The 12,356-nt window shown below is 48.6% G+C and overlaps 1 protein-coding gene across 4 annotated transcripts; it reads left to right on the top strand.

Annotated features, from left to right (window-relative positions):
- The first annotated feature begins 7,569 nt into the window (after window positions 1-7,569).
- On the top strand, window positions 7,570-10,483 carry ITPRIPL1 (ITPRIP like 1). 4 transcript variants are annotated; one of them, XM_059942645.1, is made up of 3 exons: window positions 7,570-7,753; window positions 7,836-7,938; window positions 8,785-10,483. In XM_059942645.1, exon 3 carries the CDS (start codon window positions 8,799-8,801, stop codon window positions 10,443-10,445), a length of 1,647 nt encoding a protein of 548 aa, XP_059798628.1. In that variant the 5' UTR covers window positions 7,570-7,753; window positions 7,836-7,938; window positions 8,785-8,798; the 3' UTR covers window positions 10,446-10,483. The 4 variants fall into 4 exon arrangements, with proteins under 4 accessions (XP_059798628.1, XP_059798630.1, XP_059798631.1 ...); XM_059942646.1 differs by having other exon boundaries at window positions 7,593-7,659; XM_059942647.1 differs by lacking the exon at window positions 7,836-7,938.
- Window positions 10,484-12,356: the final 1,873 nt, after the last annotated feature.

Below are 12,356 nucleotides of genomic sequence, written 5' to 3'. Positions count from 1 at the left end.
ATTTTTCTTTTTAAAAATTTTATTTTGAAGTAATTTCAAACTTAAATGTACCCTTTATTCACATTAACCAATTATTAATATTTTGCCACATTTGTTTTTACTATTTTCTATATGTTTTCTTTTGAAATAACTTAAAAGTTGCATACATCATGCCCCTTTAATCCTTAATACACCAGCGTGGACTTTTTAAGAATAAGGACATTTTCTTACCTATCCATTTTCTCACCTAACAGTAATGCAATACTATCGCCATATTCTAACTTAGACAGTTATCTCAATAATGTCTTTTGTAGCACTTTTTCAGCTTCCAATATCCAATGCAGAATTATACATTTCACTAATTGTCTTATCTCTTTAGTTTTCTTAAATCTGGAGCTATTCCTCTCTCACCATTCTTTTTTTTTTTTTTTTGGCTGCACCGTGCAGCTTTCAGAATCTCAGTTCCGCAATCTGGGATGGAACCCGTGCCCCCTGCAGTGGAAGCTCAGAGTCCTAACCACTGGACAGCCAGGGAATTCCCTTTTTTGTCTTTCTTGACACTGTCATTTTGAAGGGTAAACACCAGTTATTTTGTAAAATATCTTTATATTTGATTTTATGTTTCCCCACAGTACGGGTTATACAAGTTATGCACTTTTGGCAGGAATATTATGTGGGTGATGTTGTGTCCTTTCTATGTCCCAGGAAGCACACCATGGTGATGTTAATTTTGACCTCTTGCCAGATCTCTCTGCTGTGAAGCTACTATTTTTCCTTTTGTAATTAATAATCAATTTGTGGGGAGATAGAATGCCTTTTTGACCAGTATTTACTTGATAAAAATGTTTATGCATTTTTTGTATGTTTGTTTTATTCAAAGGCTTAAATATTTAAGAAATGTATAAATGGCTGAAAATCTACGAAAGAACTCTAAAAAACTTTGGAAAAATGCTAATGAAACACGAGAAGAAAAAGTAAGTAGATCAGAATATGGAAAGAAAACTCTGTAATGATGAAGATCAGAACATTAGGAGAGAGAAGTATGGTAATTAGCAAACTGAGAGCAAGATGGGAGAACAAACCGGAAATATGTGTGTATAGGTGAGATCCCTGCTGAGGACTTAGTTCCTGTTCTCATACCTTTCATTGTATCTGATCCAAACATACTTTCCATGGTTATAAAAAATGCTCAAATAAATATTTTTTGAATGAATGAACAATTCATCATGATAGACTTTGGACAGAATCTGCTTACATCTTTGAAATCTCCATTTAATCATTAGCATCTATTTGTTGTCCTCCCAACAGTACAAGTGCTACATCTGAGAGGAGAGAGCCTGTTGTTTTTATGAAGAAATATATGAGAAGTAAATAATGTGCAATGATATGCCATTCAGATTGATCAATCAGGAGTGGTGCATTTTATGCACAGGTAGCAGCTCTTCTATTAATAATTCTCCTCCTCCACAGGGCATTCCTGGCTGATTGAAAACAAGGCAGCAATTTTCGACTTCCCCTTTACGTTCAGAAGCATCAACAACATACAAGTCTGTCCACACAGGCCTTGACTGCACGCAAGAAAAATGTTTGTCACCAGAGCAAGATAATTTTTGCAACTTGTGATAACAAGAAGCTGGTTTGATGAAAACCTTGCAGTTGTGAAAAAAAATGATTTTTTGAAATTTGTGGTTGAGAAAAATGGTTTCTCACATAGTTGTTTACTGTATCCTGTTATCTTGCCTTGGTTTCCCTGATCTACCACCCATAGCCCCCAAACCAAATATTTTATTTAAGATCTAAATGTTTGTTTATTTGCTTATCTAATTCTTGGCCATAGACCCAATTTCTGCATCATCCTGGTCAGGATTCTGTGTGGATCCTGGGCTTGCTTCCTGTAAGTTATCTCCAACTTCCAAACAGCCTATAAAAGCAAAAAGGGGGCTTCCCTGGTGGCACAGTGGTTGAGAATCTGCCTGCCAATGCAGGGGACACGGGTTCGAGCCCTGGTCTGGGAAGATCCCACATGCCGTGGAGCAACTAGGCCCGTGAGCCACAACTACTGAGCCTGCATGTCTGGAGCCTGTGCTCCCAACAAGAGAGGCCGCGATAGTGAGAGGCCCACGCACCGCGATGAAGAGTGGCCCCCGCTCGCCGCAACTGGAGAAAGTCCTCGCACAGAAACGAAGACCCAACACAGCCAAAAATAAATAAATTAAAAAAAAAAAAAAAGAAATTTGTAAAAAAAAAAAAAAAAAAGCAAAAAGGTACGATCCCTACCCTACCCAAACACTCTCCTATTTTTCATGGCTGGAACACTCTGTATCATTTATTCAAACCTGTGTCATTCATTTATTCCATTCGTTCATTCAAAAACACTTAGCTGTTGCACAACCAGAACTGAACTAGGTCTAACTTTAGTCTTTGCCCTTGAGGTTCTCAGAATTTCATTAGAGATACCAACAGATAACCAACTCAGCAAGGTGCAGATTTCTGTGGTACGTGCCATATTTTGTAATGTGAACACAGATGAGATATCAACACCCAGGAGGGGCGGGTGACTAATCCATGAGCAAGGCCCTCTAAATATATGGGGTTATTTAATCTGCACACTAACCTTAAAAGGAAAGGACTTTTATCATCGTGTTTATCAGATGAGGAAGCTGAGGCTCTGGGAGGTTCAGCTTTCCAGGCCCCAGATAGCAGGCAGCGAGACATGGCTCAGAGACCCGGTCCCTGTGCTCTTTATCCTGCCAACCTGGAAGGATGGATCATGCAAAGGAGGAGTTTTCTTCGCCCCCTCGGGGACTGGCAAGGGGACTCGCTGAGCTCTCAGCAATGTCCAGCCCCCGGGGCGAGAGCTGGCGTCTGGATAGGGGGACCAGATCCACGCGAGGGCTCTCAGTCCTTCCGCCTCGTCTTTCCTTGGTTCTGCCCGCAGGCCTTCTGTTGACCTGGGTTTGCAACCTGAGACTCCTCATTTCCAGATCCGGACTACAAGGGTCTTCCTTTGGGGGCGCAGGTCCCTCGGAGGAAGGACCCGCCCCTGCCGTAGCGGCCGCCCAGAAGAAAGCACGCCTTTTTTATCCTGAAATGAAATTTGTCGTTAGTTAAAACGCTCGTCAGGGCTTTCCTGGTGGCGCAGTGGTTAAGAATCCGCCTGCCAATGCAAGGAACACGGGTTCAAGCCCTGGTCTGGGAAGATCCCACATGCCGCCGAGCAACTAAGCCCCTGCGCCACAACTACTGAGCCTGCGCTCTAGAGCCTGCGAGCCACAACTACTGAGCCCACATGCCACAACCACTGAAGCCCGCGCGCCTAGAGCCCGTGCTCCGCAACGAGAGAAGCCACCGCAATGAGAAGCCCACGCACCGCAACAAAGAGTAGTCCCCGCTCGCCGCAACTAGAGAAAGTCCACGCGCAGCAACGAACACCCAATGCAGTCAAAAAAAATAAAATTTAATTTAAAAAAAAACCAAAAACAAAACAACCGCTCCTCACGGACAGTATTTAAACGAAGTGCTAACTGCAACACAATGAGAACTAGAAGGAAAGTAATTTACAACACCATAGTGAGAACTTCGACATGTCCCAGCCGAGGAAGATCTCCCGGAAGGCGCAGGGGCGAGCCGAGCTGCTGGGGTCGGGGTGGGAGCTGGCATTCCCGGGAAAGTCCGCGAAGGTTCCCCCGGCAGAAGCACTCGGCTCGTTAGTGCAGCACAGGGAAGGGATGGCTCAGACCCTCATTCACAGGCTCTCCACTTTCGGGAGGGTCGCGAGCTCCTCGCGACCATGCGCCCCATCACTGTGAGCCCCCAATCTCGCCCGCCGTGACCGATGTGTCCCGGAGGAGCGGACCCGGCTGAGAGCACGGAGATGGGGGGGCTTGGGCGTAGGAGGGTGCAGGCGCGGCTCCGGGTACAGTTGCCTCTGAGGGGCGAAGGGAGGGCGCTCGTGGAGCCCCCAGAACTGACCGGGAGGAGGAAGCCCCTTCCCCGGGTCTCCGGAACCCGGAGAACGCCGCTCAGGCACAAATCAGGTCCTGGGTTACACATGCCAGCTTGGGCGCACCTGTTTCTTTAGAAAACGCATTTTGAGCTCCATTCGAGTAAGACACACCAGAGCCCATTCATTCATAATTTGGGCATTGTCTGAATGTTATCTTTATATTGTGAAAATAGTACCTGCTCATTGTTAAACAGTTCAAAAGCGTAGAAAGAGGTACAAGTCACCCGTAATCAATCCCTACACCCTTAGAAGATCACTGTAAATATTTTGGAATTTACCCTTTGAAACTTTTTTTCCTAAGCATATTTCCTAGGTAGTATATAAACACAACACATAACGCAGTGGTATTAAACCATAGCATGCTTTTGTAACCTGCTCCCCCCCCCCCTTAATATATTATGGTCTATTTTCCATGTTGATGTAGATTTACACATTCTATTTTTTATATATACAGTATATTTGTATGTTTTTATAGGTGTATTGTGTGATGACCAAAACATGAGTGTAAGATTTATGTAGTGATTTGATTATTTTTGGTAAACATACTGGAAATACGTGGGTGCACCACAAGACTCTTTTACAAAAACTTTATGGTTTGTGTATCATTTAAAAATATCTTCACAGACCTATGGCTCAGCTTATCCCAATGATCATAATTATCTTTTCACGAATAATCTGCCATCCACTCTAGCAGTGGGAGTCTTCTCTGTGTGGCCTCTTTCCACCTTCTATAACATCACCTGAGACAGGCTAATAATGGCTCCCTCACTTTTTAAAAAAAAATTAATTTATTTTATTTATTTATTTCTGGATCTGTTGGGTCTTCGTTGCTGTGCGTGGGCTTTCCCTAGTTGCGGCAAGCGGGGGCTACTCTTCCTTGCGGTGTGCAGGCTTCTCATTTCGGTGGCTTCTCTTGTTGCGGAGCACGGGCTCTAGGCTCGTGGGCTTTGGTAGTCGCAGCACACGGGCTCAGTAGTTGTGGCACGTGGGCTTAGTTGCTCCGCAGCATGTGGGATCTTCCCAGACCAGGGATCAAACCCGTGTTCCCTGCATTGGCAGGCAGATTCTTAACCACTGCACCACCAGGGAAGTCCCTCAACTCTGAAATATTTGTGCCTCTAGTTGTCCCATGCAGACTATTCATAAAATCTACTTCTTCAGTAACTACAAACTCTGCTTTGGCTTCTTGAAGAAACAGCAACAACTGAACAGTATCAGTAACATCTGTAGATTCATCAAGCCTAGGAAAAACACTCAAAACTGTTTGCCATGTTTTCTAATTGATGACTGATGTTTCTTCCAATGTTCTCAAGTCTTTGAGCAACTGTTCTCCCCAAAAGACTAATAGTCTTCAACAAATTTTAGGTTTTGCAGGCCAAGAGGCAGAATCAAGTAATTACGTAGGTACTTACTTTCCATGTATTTATTTTTTAGTGATGAAAATAAATCTATTCAATTTATTTTTGGGGAAAACGACCATATTTGTTAAATGAGTGATCGCTGCTATAGTTTACTCATGTGTCATTTGTGTACAATCACCAATTACTGTGAATGACAAGGTGTCCGAATGACTTGGTTTCCTATTAATCCCACTCACTAAGCCAACTTCATGTTGAAGAAGAAAAATCACCAGAAAACAGACCAAGAAATGTCCACTGCTAGAGGCCTTTTTGTTGATTTAAGTGTAATCTTTCAACGGATTAGTAGTTCTCTAGCTTGGAGTTTCTAATTTGATATAGCAACCAACTTAATTTCTGTGCAGACCATGAATTAGCAAATGTCTTCTAACCTGACAATCACTTTAAAAGCAAACCCTTAGTTGATCATGAAAACACACCTTTAAACACATGGCTCTAAACACCATTGTTTTGCCCACTCTGAAATGTATTTTTTTCATCCTGACACTGTCATGTCATAACTTTTAAAATGATAATTTCATTATTATTGCTCAATTGCACTGATGCTTAGTAGGAGTAGCCTGTGGTCTATTCTTCATCATGCAAGTTTATAAAAAAGTAACTTTGGAACTTCAATCATGGTCAGCCAGAAGACGGTCTTTCTTTCCCCCTCCACAATTACATACATCAGTATTTTTGGAAGTACTGTCCAAATTGTTTGACGTCCCCTCTGCATTGACCCTGGATAAGGAAGCGTGAAGCTTGATTGTCTTTCAGCAGAAGGACTTTAATTGGTAATTATGGAGAGATCATTACTTCCTTTTCTCCTTGGATAGCTGACACAGGACAGGAAGGAAGGTTGGGGTTCTGTCTGAGACTCTAAAGATCCTTTTCAAAAAGCCCATTCCGTTGGCATTTCTTAGCGAATCATAAGCTCGTCCGGTCTCCACACTTTATAAAGTTCTCTTTTACACACCCATCTTATCACCTGAGTCACCCTGTAGATTTAGGATTCTTATTCCCAAGAGGCTAGTAAGGTCTCAGGCCAGGTCTTTGGGTGTTGTCTGGTCCTTTCATGAGAGTCACTTTGATAGGAGAAAGGGGTTGGGGAAAGACACCTGAGTCTGGTGAGGCACATTAAGGATGCTGACCACACACTTCACCTGCTGTACTGAGACAGAGGGGACCTGGGATCCTTTGCTGCAGTGCTTGCACCTGGACAAACATTTCCTCCGCAACAGAATACAAAGAAACTATAAGGGACTAAAAATAACTACATGCATGTGGCACTTGAGGCAAATTATAAACAAGATACACAAAGACCAAAAACCCAACTGCCACTTCTGAGGTGTCCCAGCAAAAGCAGGGTCCTGGGCAAGATTCCTGCAAAGGGCACCACCAAGAGGGTGGTCAGACCACCCACGCCACCCCTCCCCCTAGACCCCTGGACCTACCCCTACCCTCACCCCATTTAAAAAACCAGCTCCCCCCACCCGCTCAGGGAATGAGCAGGGAAACTTGCTTGTTTTCTCTCTCTCCTGCTGCAGCAGGAGTCCCAATAAAGCCTTGCCTGAATTTCTCATCTGGCCTTTTACAAATTTCTATTGATTAAAGAGTCCAAGGACCCCGGTTGGGAACTACCATTTTGCGCAGGGCCAGCCTGAAGTGGGAATGACGGTCCCCCCATGCTTTCTTGGTTATGCCACCACCATCCTCACTGTAAGTGTATTCTAAAATCCCATTAAGTGTATTCTCCATTGAACCCAGCTGAGTGAAGCGGACAGCCGGCCCTGCAGTGCCCCCTTGCGCGACTCTAGGGAGGCTGATCGGCTGCGGCGTGAGCGCCCCTCAGCAGCGAGTCTGTGGCCACAGCCCCTCCGCAGGGCCTCGGGAGGCGAGGCGGCGGACACACGGCGCGCGCTGACGAGGAGGGTCACCCGGCCCCAGGGTTGGACTCCTGCTGCGCGCTCGCTGCGCGGCGGGGATTTGGGTGGGCGGGGCTGGGCTGGGCGGGGAGGGGCGGAGCCTGGACCGCGGGAGCGCGTTGTCCGGCTGGCGCCCTCGGAGCGGCGCGCGGCACCGTGGGGTCTCGGGGCCCGCGGCTCACAGACAATCGGACCCTTGGATAAACATGGTGTGCTCCCCGGGAGAGGGGAGCGGGGCCATGTCCGCGGGCGGACCCCGCGAGGAACCCGGAGCCCCCACCGTGCGGGGGAGAAGGCGGGGACGGTCAGGCCGCGCGGGCTCTTTAAGACCGTGTTCGTGCTAACGCCGACCGTGAGTAACCTGGTCCCGGGTCCCGGGAGAAACCTTGAGTTGGCTTGGTCTAAATAGGAGGATGAGAGTTCAGCTCTCTAGGCGTGGAATTTGGGTAAGTTATGAATGGGGGTGGGGGGGTGGGGCGGCACATGGCTTTGAGCCAAAGCCCCCAGGTACGTTGTAAATTTTAACAGGGCTCCTGGAGAGGGCGGTGAGACTAGGCAAGGACGAGTTCCAAAGGGAGGAGAGTCCCCCACCTGGCTTCAGCGCCCACGCGGCTGGTCCTTCATGATCTCGGTAAGCCCAGTAGCTTGTGAACAGGTTGGGTGAGTGCAGGAAGCTTCAGGCCTTTGTGGTGGATGGGTAGGCAGAGGAACCCACTACTGCGGGCTCTCAGGAGTCCTTGGGCATCCGGTTCTTCACGAAGCTTCCTGGGCCAAGAGGTGGAGCTGTGCCTGCCTTTGGGCCTGGCCCACCAATGGGGTATCCGGCAGCCCCGGTAGGACCTCAGAGAGCACAGCAGCAGCAGTGAAGTGGCTGGTGGCACTGTGCCTCCTTGGCCGCCTCCCCCCCGGGGGGTTGGCCCACTGGGCACGGGGGAGGAGGAGCTGCTGAGTGGTCCGATGACACAGGCTGAGCAGAATGAGGACTGTGAAGTGACAGAGGAAGTGGGATGCTACAGCATCCCACCTGGCCTGGGGCTGACGGCCTGGCAAGAAGGGTGTTGCCCAGGCAGACCAGTGCCTTCTGCCCATGGAAGGGAGCCTCTGGGATCAGCAGGGCACACCTGGTGCCCATGGTGGACTGATGAGTTGGGTGAGGCCACCCTAGAACAGGGTCCCCCTCCCCATTCTAGGAATGAAGAGAGTCCCATGTCCACATTCTGGAGGCCTAAATACCACCCACACCATGTGGAAGGAAAGCAGTAGAGAGGCTGGGTGGCACATCCTGCTGCCCCCCTTTTTCCCCAAATCCTCCCAGGCAGGCCGCCCTTGCTCTGTCCAACCCCAGCTCTGTGAGCTTTCTGTTCCTCCTGAGTAGCTGACTTCCAGGATTTGGGGTTCCAGGGCTATGGGGAATACACGCTGGAGAGCAGATGAGTCCCGAAGATCACCACTGACTCCCACCCTCCTACTTCTCTAGATGCAGAGGCCTCCATGGCTGTGATAAGCCTTCTGTTCTTGGCAGTGATGTATGTTGTGCACCACCCCTTGATGGTCAGTGACCGGATGGACCTGGACACACTAGCCAGAAGTCGGCAGCTGGAGAAGCGGATGAGCGAGGAGATGCGCCAGTTAGAGCTAGAGTTTGAACAGAGGAAGCGAGCAGCTGAGGAGAAGCAGAAGGCAGAGAACTTCTGGAGAGGAGACACATCCAGTGACCAGTTAGTGCTGGGGAAGAAAGACAGGGGGTGGCCGTTCCAGGCGGATGGCCAGGAGGGGCCGCTGGGCTGGATGCTGGGAAACCTGTGGAACGCTGGCCTCTTTTGCTTTTTTCTCATCTTTGAGCTCCTGCGACAGAACATGCAGCACGAGCCGGCCTTTGATTCCAGCAGCGATGAGGAGGAGGAGGAGGAGGTCCGTGGCATGCCTGTCACCTCCTACAACTGGCTTACCGACTTCCCCCCTAAGGAGGTCCTGGAATCCTTTCACAAACACCACATCCAGAACGTCACCCGGGACCTGCCCTGCACCTGCGAGTTCGTGGAGAGCTTTGTGGACGACCTCATCGAGGCCTGTCGGGTGCTCAGCCGCCGGGAGGCTCACCCACAGTTGGAGGACTGCCTGGGCATTGGGGCTGCCTTCGAGAAATGGGGAACCCTCCACGAGACCCAGAAATTTGACATCCTGGTGCCCATTGTTCCCCCCCAGGGCACTATGTTTGTGCTGGAGATGAGGGATCTGGCCCTAGGCCGCCGCTGTGGCTGTGTGCTGGTCGAGTCGGAATGCGTGTGCAAGCGCGAGAAGCTTCTGGGGGACGTGTTGTGCCTGGTGCACCACCACAGGGACCACTCAGCCCTCCTGGGCAAGTGTAACAGCTCCATCAAGGCGGCTCTCTGCACCGGCTCCTACCTGGATGTGTCTAAGACCGTGCAGTGGTTCCGGAACATGGTGGGCAATGCCTGGGCCCTCGTGGCCCACAAGTATGACTTCAAGCTCAGCCTGCCGCCGTCCACCACCTCCTGCAAGCTCAGGCTGGACTACCGCTCAGGCCGCTTTCTCTCAATCCGCCTGGTCCTGGGTGTGCAACGGGAAGACACCTTGGTCTACCTGGTGAGTCAGGCCCCTGACCAGGAACAGTTCACCAGCGTGGACTGGCCCGAGTCCTTTGCAGCCTGTGAGCACTTGTTCCTAAAGCTGGTCGGGCGTTTTGCTCCCGAGAACACCTGTCACCTCAAGTGCCTCCAGATCATTTTGAGTCTCCGGGACCTTCAGAGTTTACCCCAGGGAGCTTCCCACCCCATCCTCACCTCTTACCACTTCAAAACAGCCCTCATGCACCTGTTGCTGCAGCTGCCCCTAACAGACTGGCAGCATGGCATGCTCTCCCAGCGGCTCCAGGACATCCTCTGGTTCTTGGGCCGAGGCCTCCAGCGAAGGTCTCTCCATCATTTCCTCATTGGTAACACCTTCCTGCCCCTGACCATCCCGATCCCTAAGACATTTCGAAATGCTGAGCCCGTCAATCTCTTCCAACACCTGGTGCTAAACCCCATGGCACACTCACAGGCAGTGGAAGAGTTCCACAGCCTTCTGACCCAGGTGAAAGCTCTGCCCTGTGCCTCACTGGCTGGGGCACATTAATGTACAGGCCATTAAAAAGGGGGAGAAGGTATTTCTGATTCTCAGGCTGCAAAAGAGTTTATTTTTCAGACACATCAGCAGTATACGTGATCTTCACCTTGCCAGTGGGGGCTATGATAGATTAAGACACTTAGGAGTACGGGAAGTGGTCATGAGGAGGGGTCCAGTCTGCAGGGCCTAATCAAGGCTGGGTCTTTGAAGTTTTCTTCTCCTGACTTAACTTTCATCATGACCCAAAGAGGGCCCAGGGTAACATGTTATGGGAGGATCTTGCTGCTAAAGAGTTGAGATCCGAAGAGGCCTGTGAAGTTGGGTTTTGTAGCAACACTGGAAGTCAGAGAACCAGAGAATACTTGCATTCCAGCTTATTCCTTCTTTTGTGAACGACTCCGAGCACATCCCTTGTAAACTGGTTTCCTTATTGAACTCAGCCCAACTCATATCCAAGCTGATAGCACTCCATTTTATCCCAAATACTGTGATGGTAGCTTCTCGTATTTTAGGATCGAATTTTTCAGACCTCCACTATTTGAAGATATAACCAAGATGTTTATTTGCCATTTTCTTAATTTAGCCCTATTTTCATATGATATGTGCAATATAATATAGCTGTTTTATGTATCTGAAAAGAACTCCAATACTACCCAAATAACTTGACTCACAGACAAATATTAAGTCAACAGTGGCCTGTCCCATAGTTGAAATAATGTATTTACTAAAATTAATTACATCGTCAACATCTGATGACCTCCTCAGTGCCTGGAAACATTATAAAACCCTTAAGGAGGACAGTCTTTTGGGGGGCTCTGAGATGAACAATTACGGTTTCTGAGGGGAGCCACTTATTTGTTAAATGGAAAGGAGGTTTAGCTACCACGTGTAGCTGTGCTTTTTCTCAGTCTGGTAATGCCTTTGTATTCTCTTTTCAAAGAAGACAAAGGGATTATTTGAACTACGTTTGTGGGTTTGCAAAGCGGGGTCATCACAATCCAGGCCCACTGCCAGGGCTGGACAGGAAGGGACTGTGAAGCAGTTCAGCTCTAACAAAGTCATAATTCTGGAGATATGATTGGTATATTTACCCCTCTTTCAAAACCCTGGGCATCCTGGGGAGGAGTGTTAAGAAATGTGACTCTAGTTGTGGGTGTGGTTGTTTTGGAAATACCAGTGCTGTTCCTACCCAGCACTGCCAGGAAGATCTTCGGGGGAGGAGAACCTTGGCCCACATTTAACGTGACCTCCTTGGGGGTTTAGGTGCTGGCCTCGTAGCCTTTGGTTATAGAATCCACACCCTCCCCCCAGCAAAAATAAATTACAAGTGTCCCAGAAGCTGATGCCAGCCAATATTTGGGGCTCCCACTGCTGCACAAGAGCTGCTGTGTTCTCGCGTTGTCTGCTGATATCTGCCAGGTACAGCTTTCAAGTGCAGATGCAATGATGGTTGGTTCTATGCTGGTGGGATTTTGGTGTTTTTAAAACATCCACATGTTTTTTGGGATTTCCCTGGTGGCGCAGTGGTTGAGAATCCGTCTGCCAATGCAGGGGACACGGGTTCGAGCCCTGGTCCGGGAAGATCCCACATGCCGCGGAGCAACTAAGCCCGTGTGCCACAACTACTGAGCCTGCACTCTAGAGCCCGCGAGCCACAACTACTGAGCCCGCGTGCCACAACTACTGAAGCCCGTGCGCCTAGAGCCCATGCTCCGCAACAAGAGAAGCCACCGCAGTGAGAAGCCCGCGCACTGCAACGAAGAGTAGCCCCCCCTCACCGCAACTAGAGAAAGCCCACGTGCAGCAACAAAGACCCAATGCAGCCAAAAATAAATAAATTAATTAATTTTTAAAAAATACATATGCTTTTTGTTTAGAAAATAATCTGCTGGTGTTTTACTTCCAAATCAATGAAGAAGA

Source organism: Balaenoptera ricei, chromosome 13, assembly GCF_028023285.1.
Source record: "Balaenoptera ricei isolate mBalRic1 chromosome 13, mBalRic1.hap2, whole genome shotgun sequence".
In the NCBI taxonomy this organism is placed as follows: domain Eukaryota; kingdom Metazoa; phylum Chordata; class Mammalia; order Artiodactyla; family Balaenopteridae; genus Balaenoptera; species Balaenoptera ricei.
This window is presented reverse-complemented; position numbering and strand designations above follow the sequence as displayed.